The sequence below is a fragment of the Caretta caretta genome, chromosome 5 (genome assembly GCF_965140235.1).
Source record: "Caretta caretta isolate rCarCar2 chromosome 5, rCarCar1.hap1, whole genome shotgun sequence".
Lineage (NCBI taxonomy): Eukaryota > Metazoa > Chordata > Testudines > Cheloniidae > Caretta > Caretta caretta.
Genome location: NC_134210.1, coordinates 126,901,158 through 126,916,442, shown reverse-complemented (window position 1 = coordinate 126,916,442; position 15,285 = coordinate 126,901,158). Strand labels below are relative to the sequence as shown.

General features: G+C 46.3%; 1 protein-coding gene across 3 annotated transcripts in view; it reads right to left on the bottom strand.

The window, feature by feature from the left end:
* PAX5 (paired box 5) overlaps nucleotides 1–15,285 on the bottom strand; it is a 235,731-nt gene that overhangs the window by 19,135 nt on the left and 201,311 nt on the right. For all 3 annotated transcript variants that reach the window (XM_075128881.1, XM_048850890.2, XM_048850891.2), the window contains one exon: nucleotides 3,263–3,349. In XM_075128881.1, coding sequence (XP_074984982.1) covers nucleotides 3,263–3,349 — 87 coding nt within the window. The remainder of the gene's footprint in view (nucleotides 1–3,262; nucleotides 3,350–15,285) is intronic.

Here is a 15,285-nt window from a genome sequence, read left to right as displayed (position 1 = left end):
CACGGCTAATGCATGTTTGGAAGGAAAAGCCCAGGAGCCAGCAATTCCATCCTTTAGGTCACCTGTGGTTTTAGCTCACTTGACTCCCATTATCTTTCGTGCTGCTCCCCATCTATCATTTTTCATGCTGAAATTTCCTTTCTCACAGCCTCTTGTGATTAAGTGCTCCCCTTTTCCAAGTTTCTGTTTCCCAAAAGGATGCACTAGGGACTGGCAAAATCTCAGCTTGCTGCAACTCCTGTTGATACGATTCTTTCCTAACCAGCAAAGAGAATTCACTGAACGTGTATTCTTTTAAGTGTTCAAGGTGTTACCCTGTCCTCTCAATAAGGGAGTGGGACTTTGGAAAACAAGCCTTGCCACTGCATGCTGTGATTAACTTTGTAAGGGCCATGGCTTTGAATCAGATACTGCATGAACGCTGGTCTCAAGAGAGTGAAAACATCCTCTAGAGAGTTAAAAGAACCCCCCAAAATCTTGGCTGCAGGAATGTAGAGTCACACCAGTTAGGCCATTCTGAGTTTGGATGGTAATTTGGAGCCAACATTCCCTCCCTAACTCATATTGTTATTACAGTTATGAAAGTAATAAGTCCTGTGAAACCATGACTTGGGGCCCAGAACCATCTTCCTTACTCTCATTGAGGCACTGATTAAGTCAGCGGGAGCCTTGTCCAAGTAGAGGACAGAGGATCGGGCTCCAAAGGATAAATCTTGAGCTTAGATTTCTTTTGCTGACACTCTGCATGGCTCTTGTTGCCTCCTAGCCAATCATTAAGGCTGTGATTCTTTCACAGAGGTTGCAGAAAGTCATGGAATCTGTGACTTCCACAACCTCCGTGACTTCCGCAGCAATTGGTGTGGCTGACTTCAGGGCCGCCCGAGCAGCTGGCCCCAAGACCAGCTGCTTGGTTGCCCCAAGGCCAGCCACACCGGCCGCTGCTGGAGCGACCAGGGTCAGCTGCTCCGGCGGTCCCCAGTACCAGCCGCACTGGCCGCTGCTCAGGCGGCCCCGGGCATTTGGCTCTGGGATCCACCAGAACAGCAGCCGGTGTGGCTGGCTCCAGGGAGTGCCAGAGCAGTGGTCCTGTGGGTGTCCTGGGGAACCACCAGAGCAGCAGTGGTCCCAGGGGGACTGCAGCAGCAGCCCCAGGGGTGCCCAGAGGCCTTCCGGAGAGCGGTCCCTGGGAGCAGCAGCCAGGAAGCAGTCAACCCTCTACTCCAGAGCAGGCCCTCCTCCCAGCAGGGGTCCCCCGGAGCAGTGGGGCCCCAGAAGTAGAAATTTAGTCAGGGGTATTTTTGGTAAATCTCATGAATAGGTCATGGGCCATGACTAAATCTTAGCCTTACCCATCATACAAATACACTGTTCAGAAAATTTTCAAAATGGCTCAGAAGTGCTTTTGTGAAGTGACTGTAACATAGGGGATTAAAATGAAGGGGAATCTTTTGCTTCAGTTCAATCGAACTGCAACGTTTTCAAGACACTGGGACAGGTCCCTCAGCTGGTGCAAACCAGTGTAGCTCCATTGGTTTCAAAGCACTACGCCAATTTATACTGGCCAAGAGTCCAGCTCACTCTGTTCGATATATTTCTATCCATCTGAAATTTCCATAGAAGCATGCTATTATCGTTACTTGTAGATATCAAAGTAGCAGTGCGTTTTCAAGGGGTATTTAAACTTCAGTATGTCATCAGTACATGAGGCTACTTGCGTAAGTAATTCCTTTCCAATGTGAGTAAGGGGTTCAGAATCTTAGCCTTAGCGACTTTGCAGATGGCATCCTTTTCAAATGACATGTTTTTGTTGCTGCTGTTAGCTTTCTGCACATACAGAACACCCCCTCCATACCCGGAGAACACCTACAGGGGTGACGAGCTGCTGTTGGATTTTGCTACAATTGTACAATTTAAAACCAGGTCATTTTCTTTGAAAAGAGTTGCGGAAAAAAACACCCTCCCTTTTTACCAGTCTCGGTTAAAGTGGATTCATGCATCCAAATCAAAGTTTTATATTAACTCCTGGGCTAGATCCTACATGGATTTACATCCATGTAGGTTGTTTGGCTTCAGTAGAGCTATGCAAAATTACATCAGCGGAGCATCTGGCCCCTGATTTATGAGGGAAGCACTAACATACCCTTAACTATAGTACTGCAAGTGGCCGTATTCTTCCAGTACCATGGCATGGGGCACTGTAGCTGTCTGTTACTCCCAAAGGAGCTCAACAAGAATCATGATGAACAAAGGTTGGGTAGCTCAGTTACTTAGAGGTTCAATTACTTAAAACAAAGAAACAACCAAAAAAAAGACAAAAATTCAAAATTATTCCACTGCTGGTGGTCACATACATCCGCCTGTCATCCATAAATCTGGAAAACTCTATTCCTACAGTTGAGAGAGGACAATTAATTGGTATTTTGCCTACCTCCTCCATGCAAACTGCAGGAAATTTCTCCTTACTGTGTGCTGTGTGTATACACAAAATCAAAGGGGGCCAATTTTTGAGACAGTGGTGTAAAATGAATCATGTTCACTCTGTGGATTAGAGCCCCCATTCTGCATGAGGATATGCTAGCACAGACCCTGGGCTCAGGAGATTCCTCTCAAGCTGAAAAGATTTTGCACAGGTGTAGGGGTTCCTGCTAGCAGAAGCCCCCCCAGAAATAGAGCCCAGATCTGTGGCAAAAGCAAAATTGAAATGGGGGCTGATACGAATGGGCATTGGTAGCGAGCGAGACGAGCAGGTTGAACTAACCTTGCAGGCAATTATCTGGTCTTGTATTCTGGCATAGACTATTTATTATAATTTGGAAACAAACATTTTCAGTTGATTACAAATACCAGGATATTGTTATTTTTTAACAGCACAGTGACCGTACCATGTTCTGCAGGCAAGGGACTCTGTAGCCCACAAAATAACCAATCTGAATCTAGTACGTGTCAGTGAATGGGGGCAAGGTATGAGGCAGTGTGATGCGTGCATGCAAGTGAGAGAGAGATTGCGAGAGAACAGCCAGCAGAGAGACAGGACCCCATGCTGGCCCAGGAGTCTGTACTAGTATATCTTGAAGCAGGATTGTTGTCATTGTGGGCAGTCAGAGGGAATCCAATAAGGGGACACAAGAGTATGCAAGGAGATGCTTCTCACTTACCATGACTGGACGTGCACACAGGCCAGAGCTGGCCCAACATCCAGTGAGGATATATGCAGCTGCAGTGAGCAGGCTGTTCCTGTAGAAACGCAGGTAGGAAAACTCACCTAGCAATCCAGGGTTGGGAAATCTCCAGGAGTCATTGTATGTTGAATATTGTGGGTGGCTGTATGGACTTCCAGAAAACTCGCTCCCTAAGTAAGGGAAAGAAAAAACAAAACAAATGGTAATTTTGCAATAAAACACACACTGATGAGGCGAGGGGGAAGAAGCAGCTAAATACAGTCTGCAGTCTAGGTGATATCCAGGGCAATTCTTATTGTAGGCTTTACGGTCCACCTGGTTCCCTGGGGAATGGAAATTGGGACACTTGTTAGAAAACAAACTCTAAATCAGTGGATAGAGTTTTCCTTTTGATTTTCCTCTTGATTTTTCTTACGGTCCTCACGCTGGGCCTGATCCAAACTAGTGGGAATCTTTCCAGCTCCTTTTATGTTTCACTAGGATAGGGAACACTAAGGCTAGATGCTCTCAGGAGAAACTCCAGGGGGCTTGGGGTCATGCTGAGCCTCATCCCTGGAATTAAGTTTCCCCCTTACTACATCTGGGTCCCAGTTTGGCCAAGCTGAGGGCAAGAGGTACAGCGTATCTCTTCAGCCAAGCTTTCCAAAAGCTGGAGGAGATGGAGCAGTTAAAGTTCTAGACACACTAGACATGGACACAACCATCTCAGTTTGTTCAAGGAAACTGAAGCCTCTGACTCACGGCATCACCTTTGGCAAGCCTCAGGACCTCTCTCCCTCTCTATAACCAGGATAACGATGCTTATGTCTGTGTAGGGCTTTGAGCTCCAGCCATGCAAAGCATCACGTGAGCTCATAGCATTACCACATTGTTCACAATTGTCTCACTGTTACTTCTGCTCTCCCCAGCTGTTTGTTCTGTACACTTCTCATCTCTTGCTTGATACCTAGATTGTAAGTTCTTTGGGGTAGGGACCATCACTTTGTTATGAGTATGTACAGCACCTACCACAATTCAAATAATAATTACTATTATTCTACAATCTGCCAGGAATGATTTTTTTTCTGACACACACACACACGGTCATCAAAACATTAAGGCCATCAGCCACCTGACAAAAGCCAGGAAGAAGTTCAGAAGTGATTCTTGCCAGTCCTAGTATGTTCATCTGAACTGTCTTGTGCTCACATGAGCCAAAACTTTATTGCTGTATCTGTTGGGAGGAGGTCATAGAATCATGGACTATCAGGGTTGGAAGGGACCTCAGGAGGTCATCTAGTCCAATCCCTAGCCTCTGAGGAATGGTCGCCATTTTGAGTCTTGGTATTCATGGCCAAAATCTTGGCTGTGGAATGGTGGCCGTCTTGGATTCCTGGCCTCCATGGCTAATGGCTGCCATGTTGGGCTGTGCAATGGTGGCCATCTTGGATTCCTGGCCTACAGAGCTGAGGCCACCATATTGGGCTGTAACCTTTCTAGCACCTTCTGAGTCATACCCCGGCTCCCTACCCATGTGACCCCTTTCTTCATCTTAGGGTCTGTCTTCCTCTTTTAATGTACAGTTATTTTTAATCTGTCTTTTCGCTTCTCACGGCATATGCACTGAGACAAGACTTAACTAGAGTATGAAATAAAGCCAGAGAATGCTATGCATACTTTTCCTCTTTTAGTTGGGTAACACAGCTTGTGGATTTGGGATTTCAGAAGTTATTCCCACTCAAAATGGGGACAAAAAATCAAAAACTCAAAAAAATTCATGAATCAAAAAACCAGAAAAAACCTGCATTCAGGTCAACTGAAAGATTTCATTGCAATCATTTTGAAGCATTTCATTTTGATTTTGATCTTTTTTATTCTAAATTTTTTTATTATAAATCAACTTAAATTTCAAAACAACAACAACAAAATCCATTTAGAACCAAAACCAGACCTTTTTCAATTCCAAAGTGTCAAAATGAAATGTTTTGACAATTTGAAACTTTTTTCCAAATCGGGAAATTCATCAAAACCACCCCTTTCTCGTAAACAATGTATGTTTCAACAAAATTGACATTTTTCAACAGAAAAACCATTGTCAAAAAATTCCCAACTAGTTCTAGTTGAAATGCCATGTCATTACAGACAGCTCAAAGGAGACCTCTGCTCAATGGGAAGCTACAGTCAGAAAAGCAAACAAGATGCATAAGGAACAGGATGGAGAATAATACAAAAAAAATTATACAGTGTCTCAGCTTCATCTGGATAATGTGTTCTGTGCTGGTCACCCCATCTTCAAAAGAATATTCCAGAACTGGAGGGGGCTCAGACAAGGGCAATGAAAATGATGAAGGGCCTGGAAAATAACTTAGGTGAAGAGAGATTGAAAAGATGGGGATTGTTATCTTAGAAAGGAGACAAGGGGGAACATGATAGAAGTCCATAAAAATCAATGACTGATCTAGAGAAAGGAGATAGGCCATTTTTGTTCTCCCTGCCCCTGTAACACAAGAACTAAAGGACTTTCAATGAAAATAAAAGGAGGCAAACACAAATAGATCATGGAATTAGACTGCGGAGCTCACTGTCACAGGATATGGTTGAGGCCAAAAACTTAGCAGTCTTCAAAAAGGAATTGGAGATTTATATGGATACCAGGCATATCCAAAGCTAAAGGAGTTAATGCTAAAATAAATCACATACATTTTGAAGGAGGATTTAAACTGATCTCTGTTAACTAGGGACTTGGAGAAGACCTACTGTAGGGGCAGATTGTTCCACACCTGCCTAACGCAAGGCTGATTGCACCTTCCTCTGAAGATCTGCTCCAAGCCACTGTCAGAGACAGGATATGGGACTAGATGGACCTCAGGCCTGAGCCAGTCTGGCAATTCCTAGGTCCCTAAGGTTGCTTCTTTAACATTAAAAACTCACAGGTTTTTTGTGATTCCAACAGCTGCTCCAAACTGACGGCTTAAGGCACTTTCACAGGAGTAGAAGTGAAAAATAAAGATTCAGACAATTGAATGTCAGATTATTAAACATTACTCCTTAAAGGGCCCAGTACATCTTTACTAGACTTCTGTAAAAGGCTTGGGTGGTTTATTAATTATTATTATTATTACTGCTTCTATTCAACTCTATCAATTACTGTGAGCGACTAGAAATGGAGTTGCTCCCAAATTTCTATTCCTGTTAAAGTGCCTAGCATATACGTTTCCTCTCTGTTCCCTGTCCTGTTGAATGATGAAGGACACGATATACAATACCTGAAGGTTAACTCTGCCTTAATGTTCATTCTTGGTTTGTTTGTTTTTTAAATGAGCTATCTCGAAAAAAGCAAGGAGGCAAAGGATCAATGAGGAACATTGGGAAAATGGTCCTGAGAGTGAAAAGAGGGGAAGGGTTTGGGAAGAGGGAAGGAGATAAAGCAGAAGAAGAAAGAAGTAAGAGCGGGATGAGAGAAGAGCGTTATAAATAAGATGCATTACACTGACTACTCTGTCATAACAAAACATAATGGAGCTTCCCAGTGTCAATATGGGTTATGCATTTAATGTGTGTGACTGAATGATTTATGGGATGGGGAAGAGAGGGGCACCTGTGCTGTCACTGGTGGTGGGTGTAGGTGTCGTGGGTCAGAAAGCCCACTAGGAAGACTTTATGTCGCCCTCTAGTGGTGTCTTTTAGCTGACTATTAACAACTACCAATTGCAGTCATTCTCTGGGCTAGAATGACCAAATAGCAAGTGTGAAAAATCGGGACGGGGTGTGTGTAATAGTTGCCTATATAAGACAAAGCTCCCAATATTGGGACAGACTCGATAATATCAGGATGTCTGGTCACCCTAGTCTGGGTTCTATCAGCTAAGGGGCATGCCGGGTCGTTTAACGAGAGGTTCCGGTGTTCTGTGTTTGCGGGCACAGATTTGACACAGTACATATCAGAACATGTCAGTCGGGACAATTGTCCTCCAGGTGTTTACACATACATTCCAGTGACAGGGCAGTGCTACAAGGGCTCGACGGAACCAGGACTGTATGTCAGACATGCCTGGTGCTGGTAGGATGAATCGGCAGCTGAAGGGTGGAGGGGCAGCATGCTGTAACGCTCTGACCATCACCTGATACTGTGGTGTCGTTACCATTTCCCAAGGTGAATTAACATTGCCAAAACCCGCTGTATATAGGAAGGGAAGAATCAGGCTGAAAAACAGGAGCCATCTGGAATTTGCAACCCAGGCTCGACTCAACTAAATTCAAACAGCTATTCAGCTTCAGAGAAAGGTCACTTAACGAGCCCCTTTTACAACTGAGTTGCGGGCTCCCTCTCTTTGCAGTTGAGACTGCCTGCTCAACCCAAACGTCGACTATTTTCCTTTGGGTTTCCAGCTTGCTCCAGACTCCCTCTCTAGCTGAGACTAGCACGGACTCCCTCAAAGCATGTGAGAGAACAAAATGTTGAGTAACTCTGGGGTGAATGCAGAGCCCTCGTCCCTCCCTCAAGCGCTTAGGGACAGTTCAGCTCCACAGTGTGAGTTACCTCGCAATTGCTTGATCACACGGATACATTGCCTGTGGCGAAGGATTTCTATACCAACCTCACAGCCTACCTGATGCACGCTATTTACAAAGTTCTTCCCACTGAGCAGACAGACATGCCGAGATTTGTGCACTGAGGTGGTTGCCCTCTTTACTGGTTGAGGAGAGCAACTAGAATAAAAAAACTCAGTTAAAATATTACTTTAAAATAACCAAAACCAGCAGGATGGGCGTGGCACAGGCCGATGAGATGTCTGGGCCACTCCACCAAACCTCAGCACATCCAGGGAGAGGTCACAAGGACAGGGTAATGAGATAAATGGGCTGTCACAGCTTCAGGGTAACTGCACCTATATGGGGCATAATGGTCGCTGTGACCCCTCCAGGGCACCCACTTAAAGGTTACCAGCTCCTATCCATCACCTTTCTTGGGAGGAGACCCTCATCTCACTCCATCCTAACCAGGGGTTTTAACCACACAGCTCCCTGATCTACACTGTAATAATCCCAGCAAACCAGACTGCCTAAACAAGCCAGCACCTGCACTTTGCCTTCTCTCCAAGGGCTCTGACCAGTGTATTGCAGGCAGGTACAAGTTACCGCACATCTCCTTCTAAGCAAGCATGTTTATCCATAAGGTGAAAGCACTGCAGAGAAAAGATATTAAAACAATTAAAGAACTACATACATGCTAAGAAGCTTACCAGAGCTCACCACAACTCCAACCTTGAGCTCTGGTAAGTTTTAGTCCTTCAAAACCCTGGAGGCTAGTAGGCAATCAGATGTGGGTGATGAATCCCGCTGGCCTGCCTGCAGCCTGAATCAATATGGACACTAACGAAGGTTCTGGGAGTCTGACTGGGGAGGGAGGGGGGCAGGTCTCAAATTCCCACTGAAAGGTTTTGGGAGAACAAGGATAAGAGGGGGCATCAGACAGCTCAGACCCATATATTCTAATGTAGGACACTACACAGGATGGTTGTTAAACGACTGTACAGGTTTTTGAAGGACATATGCTGGCTCGCTAACAGAATGTTTATTATATGCATAGGTGAAATATGAAATTATGAAAGGTAATGGCTTAAACATTGTCCAGGAAATAAGTCAAAGTTACCCTAATTACACTCACTGATAAGAACATAAGAATGGCCACACTGGGTGAGGCCAATAGTCCATCTAACACAGTGTCCTGTCTCTGACAGTGACCAGTGCCAGCTGCTTCTAGCGGTGGGAAGTTTAGGGACACCCAGAGCATGGGGTTGTGTCCCTGACCATCTTGGTAATAGCCATTGGTGGATCTATCCTGCATGAACTTAGCTAATTATTTTGTGAACTCAGTTATGCTTTTGGCTTTCACAACATCCCCTGGCAATGCGTTCCACAGGTTGACTATGCATTGTGTGAAGAAATATTTCCTTCTGTTTATTTTAAACCTTCTGCCTGTTAATTTCATTGGGTGACCCCGGTTCTTGTGTTATGTGAAAGGGTAAATAACACTCCCCTATTCACTTTCTCAACACCAGTCATGATTTTGTACATCTATCGTACATCCCCCGCCCCCCGTTAGTCTTCTCTTTTCTAAAACAAACAAGTCCCAGTCTTCTCAATCTCTCCTCATATGGATGTTGTTCCATACTGCTAGTCATTTTCATTGCCCTTCTCTGCACTTTTTCCAATTCTAATATCTCTTCTTTGGGACAGAGCGACCAGAACTGTATGCAGTATTCAAGGTGTGGATGTACCGTGGTATCTTCAGCAGGAACTGGTGACAAATATGGCAATTTCCTGCAATATCCTTGAAAGACCTAATTATATCAAGTTTATGTATTATTGGGGACTGGAATTGTATGTAGCCTCCCTGGGGGTGGGGGGCAGGAGAGATCTGACAGACGTGAGACCTGGGAGTTCAAAAGACTATACTGAACCTGTGCCAGACAAGTATAGACTTTTGGGACATTAAGTGGATTTCCTGGGGAATCCCTAGGCAGAGGTTAATGCAAGCTACCCAACTCTGGTCATACAAAAACCCAGCCTTTTGAAGCTAGCCCTGAGAACAGGGTTATTGTCTGCTCTTTACCTGTTCAGAAGGCCAAGATCAAAAGCCCAAGCTGTACAAAGAAATGGCTGATTTGCCCAGCTTTTGTACTGGTTCTGGATCTAAGACAGATGAACTTATAACCATGGGGAAAACCCAGTTGTGGGGTTTGAAGGACTAAAGCCTACCAGAGCTCTGGTAAACATTTTGGCAAGGGTGTAGGAACTTTTACCGGTTTCATGTTTTCTCTGTAATGCTTTTACCCTTGAATCAATACACTAAGGAGGAGATGTGTGATAACTGTGGGCACTACCCTGGTCAGGGCCTTTGGAGAGAAAGCAAAGCGCAGGCACTGGCGTTTTTAGGCAGCCTGGTTTGCTGTGGATATCCAGGGTAGATTAGGGAGCTGTGCAGCCTTAAAACTCCTGGTCAGGAGGGAGTGAGACTCGGGTCTCCACCCAAGAGAGGTGATGGTTGGGAGCCAGAAACAGTTAAAAGGGCTCCCTCAAGCAACCACGGAGGGGGAATATAGATGCAGTTACCCTGAAACTGTGGCGTATATTGTGGCAGTGGCGGGATGTAGGACAGTGTGAATTGCCATATCTGACCCATGGACCATTCCACCAGTTCCCAGCCTATCATTTAGCATGGCACAAGGAGAGCGCAGTGAGCTGTATGGCTCACTCCACAGGTTCCCATCCCACCCATCAGGAGCTCTCACCCAGACCCCCCGACCCCCAACACGGCATCCAGAATCTGAATGAGAACTCGAGCCTCACTCTTCCAAGCGTGAGCCAACAACCCCAATCCCGAGCACGGCTGCACCATGCAGCCATCCTGAATGTGCCTTGCATCCTCCTCCAGCAAAATGTGCAACAATTGACTTCTCAGAGGACCTCTCTCATCACGCTGAGGCTTGTCAAAGAGACCAGACAGCAGAACTCGCTAGGATTCCCATGCACTGTAGTCTGGATCTTGTGCGTTCCCCATCCCCTCCTAGCTAGCAGCTCAGGAAGACCCAGCTCTCCCCATTCTTGTGCTATGCATGCTACTGAGCAGGTGGCTCTGCTTTTGAAATAATCAGCCGTGCTCCTGCATGAGCATCAGTAGAAACAAGCCAACGTTTCATTGCTTGATTCTTTTCTCACTCTCTCTCCTCGCCCCTCCCCAACCTCTGCTCCCCTCCCCCCTCTGTGTACACATCTCTGGGCCTCTCTGGGGGACGCTCTGGTGCCTGACAGGCTGAGGCTTCCAATGCTCTGTTTTTTATGCCTCAGTGGTCAGGGTGTCAGGCTCCTGCAGTACAGACCAGCCAAGAGCTCAAGGAGTCACTGAACACCATCAGTTCAGTGACAGTACCACTTGCTTCATCCCACATACTCTGCATATCCATCAGCCGGGGGGGAAGGGGAGAGAGATAAAGGAGAAAAAAAGGAAGTGGGAGAAAAGCCACCAGCCCTGTTATTACCATCGCAGGCCTTGGACAGACAAATGGTGCAGGAGTACAGTGAAACTAAACGAGATGAATGACACTGCACGAGTGCCTTGTGATTTCCACCCGATAGTCCAGGACCCATCAGATATACTTCTTGACAGCACTGTTTAATGATCAACCCCGGACAAAAGAAATACTATGCATCAACTCCCCAGGGATATATTTGTGTGTGAGCACGTGTGCGCACGTGCATTGGGGAGGAGGGGACTGTGATTTGATCCATTGTTCCTTCATGCCTAACAGCAAGGGCCTTCATTAAGACTGCCCCCCTTTAAAGCGATCATCTCTCACTGCATCACTGTAGGAAAGCTTTGACTTCTATAGCCACCAAACCAAAAAGGTACTGAGGCAAAGGCTTCCATTGCCTTTGTACTTCCTCGTGGCTCGTGTAGAAGATCCTTTTAAACGTTGCCATAAATGGGTTCAATGTTTCATGCCATTACTGTTAATATAAGATCAAGATTCCACCAGCCTCACTAGCCAGATAGTCCCTTACCCTGTAAAGAGTCCGATTTAAGTCAAAGGGCTTACTCACCAGCTAAACTACTACTTAGGAGGTAAAATCTATCCCAGAGTAATTAGAGATGGAGAAACAAAATCTCCTGAGCATATTTAGCGCCTGTTTCTGTTTGTGCATTAATCACAAACACACTGGAGTTTTGAAGAATATGATCTTTGGGGATCACTATTGAACAAATAATCTGTACAAACACTTTTTGACTATGGCGTATTACTGACAGCTACATGTAAACAGTGTTACCAACTCCAGTCTTGTAATATTTGGTGTTTTTTCTTAAAGCCCCAGCTCCTGGAGTCATTTGAATGCATGAGACTCTCAGCTTTCATTCAAAAAGCCCGTTTCCAGCCCCCAAGGTTATGGAGAAAAACTCAGATGTGTGAACTACAGTCACAAAGCAAATAAAAAGCACTCACAGTGTATTTTTTTTAATCTCATGAGTTTTGGGGGCCTAACTCATGATTTTTGAACTGGGATGTTGGCAGTACTGTTTGCAACACACTCCATGCGGAAATTCACCCCTGAGCAGAGAGCAAGCCAAGGTTTATGGACCACTCAAGTCCCATCTAAGCCCTCAACAGTGTGACTTTAGTGGTGTCCAGGCCCTGTGCTGGTTTTCTACACAGGGGAGAGTTTCACCCTACTTGCGCTGTTTGGCCAGACCCATGGGGCATTTGGAACCAGATTCTGATCTCTTATTACACCAATGGAAACCCAGAGTGACTTCACTGACTTCAACAGAGCCATTCCAGATTTACACTACCGTGGCTGAGATCAGGAACCCCTGATACTGTTTCTGTCCCTTGACTGAGTAAATGACATGTTATAAACCCGGGTGCCCAACCCACGGGCCGAACAAGGCCCACCAGAGCATTTCATAACGCCCGTGACCTGCTTCAACATAATAAACTAATGGCTGATTCATTAGTGTTTTGTCATCATGTTTATATCATTATACTTTACCCAAGTGTTTCAATAGACAATACAGTACATAGAAACAACCTATCTAAATACATATGAAACAAGCTGAAGTTAAAATATAAATCAATACAAGTGACCTTAAATCTTATTAAAATCTGTAGAATCTGTGTGGCCCACACAAGGCTGTGCTTGGGTTTATGTGGCAATGCGGTTGGACACCACTGTTATAAACAGAGGAAGTGCTGAATCTCTCCAGGAGAGGGCAGAGAAGCACTTCAGGGACAAAAAGAGGAGAGAAGCAGGCCAAGGGTATATTAAAACATTTAAAATCTTGCTTCTGCCCAAGAACAGGCATTATACTGGGCTAGATGAACCCTAGATTTAAAAATAGCCAAGTCACTTCTTGATGGCAGCAGAAAGTTATAAACCAGATTTACCACCTGTCTAGCATACTTTGCATTCAATTTTCTGCTGTCTCTTTCAAACCACATTATTGCCCATGAGTGTATACACCCAGCACTAGTCTCTAAATTTGCCAACAGACGCTTGTTTCGCTGAGTGGCCTGAATTAACTGAGTGCCGGGCTCTGGCAGGGGTGGATTTGGGGAATGGCTGCATTTCTCCCACCTCAGAGTAAGTCCACTTACTCTGTCATCTATCTGCCAAGTGCACAGATTGGATCCTCAGTTGTCATGCTGCCGGTCAACCAGCGGCTCGCCACAGTGTTTGTGAAGGGTGAGGTCACGTTTGGTTCCTTGCCATGGGGTGATAGGGAATGCTATGCATTGCATGTCCTCTTCCCATACTATACATAACACTTTTATATACCTATATCTGCCAAATTCATCCACTGAAATTATTAATCCCCATTTTCTGCTCTCTACCACCATTCATCAGAGTCATTTAGCATGTATGTGTGAGAGAGAGATACAGGGGATGGGGAACGTGCAGCTTTAAGCTTCCCTCTCCAATGGCATACACAAACCCCGTTTCACATATTTGCCAAGCGCATTTGCTCAGTTCACTCATCTTAGCTCCTGCCACCACTCACCATTCACCACAGCCCTTTGCCGAGAACCAGCCATGTCCTGGGAAGAACGCACTCAGAGTACAGGGAGTGTGCTTGTGTGCCTGGTGTTGTGCTAGTGAGCCAGCCTTGGCGAATTAATAATAGTGAGCAGCACCCGATCATCAACCAACGTTGGGGGAGATTCATCCCATGCAGGAGCCAGCACAAACTCCCACTTAAAACCTGTTCTGAGGGGTTCACAAGCCCAGTCCCGGCCCTCTGCCCAGGGTGAATTGCACCCCGAATGAATAGAGGAGATAGTCACCAGAGCAGAAGAGGAAGAACACAGTCGCCTGGCTCTGTGCAGGGCTAGGTTCTGTGCAGAGAGAGCCCTGCCACGGGCAATACCAGCCCAGCTTTGGCATCACAGCCTGGCCACTGGAAGCCCACGTTGAACTGCCGCAGAGAAACGGCAGATTTCTGGAACTAGTTGAGTGGGAAAGGCAGGAAGGTAGGGATTGGGGGATGCAGGTTAGGCCCAGAGGCTGTGGTGAATGTCCTTGTCTAATCTCAGGAGGGAATGGAAGGAAGGTCAGGGCATCCGGAGGACAGTGGGGCTCAGCTGTGGATGGATGGATGGATGGATGGATGGATGGATGGATGGATGGATGGATGGACGGACGGACGGATGGATGGATGGGATTTTTCTTCTGAGAGGGAAGATGGTGCTCTTGCTGCTGCAGCGGTGGATGGTGCTACCACAGAACTCCGGAGGAGGATGGGGAGCATGAATGTTGTCCCAGGGGTGGCCAAAACAAGTGGTATTACTGGGGCTGGAGGAACACACCACACTGAGCTGGTGACTGTGACTTGAAGCGTCTCCCAGAGAACATATATGGGAGATGTGGCGAAAGAGGTGGACGGGTCTACTAGCAGGGGAAAGGAATGCTTGAGGTTCCCACAGTGCCGACTCAGCCGCCCTGCACCGGCTATCAGCAGCTGTCACGCCGCGGCCAGGACCTGGAGAGCAATAGCAAAGCATAGCATCATGGGCATGAGGCTATTTTGCTATTGCCAGCGACCACCCATATGCAATTTGTCTGGGATGAGGCAGATCATTACGTGGAGCTCTGACCCCTCTTGTCCATGTCGAACACTGCAGTAGTAAGGCAGGCTCAGAAACAACAGGGCAAGCTGCAGCATGGCTCAGATAGAGATGGGCTTCTGTATGCATTGGGCCAGTGGGTCAGGGAAAGCGTAATCAGTGTGAAGCAGACTCACAGGCCCTGGGCACACCCACAGTTACCCACAGGAGACCCAGGGTTGTCATCACCCAGCAGACCCTTCATAAGAGCATCAGGAGAGACCACAGATACCTCCATGCATCCCAGACCCTTGTGTAGACCCAGAGAAAGAGGCTGGTGCTTGACCTTCCACCCTCCCCATGTGTGGAGCAAAGGGCTCCTCACCCTCACCTGGGTTTGTAGCCTCAGAAAATGGGCAGAATGTGAAGGCTGCTTCCTCTATGGCTCCTTTTCATGCATTTCCTCTTTGCTGTGGCTGCTAATGTATGTTTCCCTTCCCATTCCACCTCTCAGCTGACCCAACAAA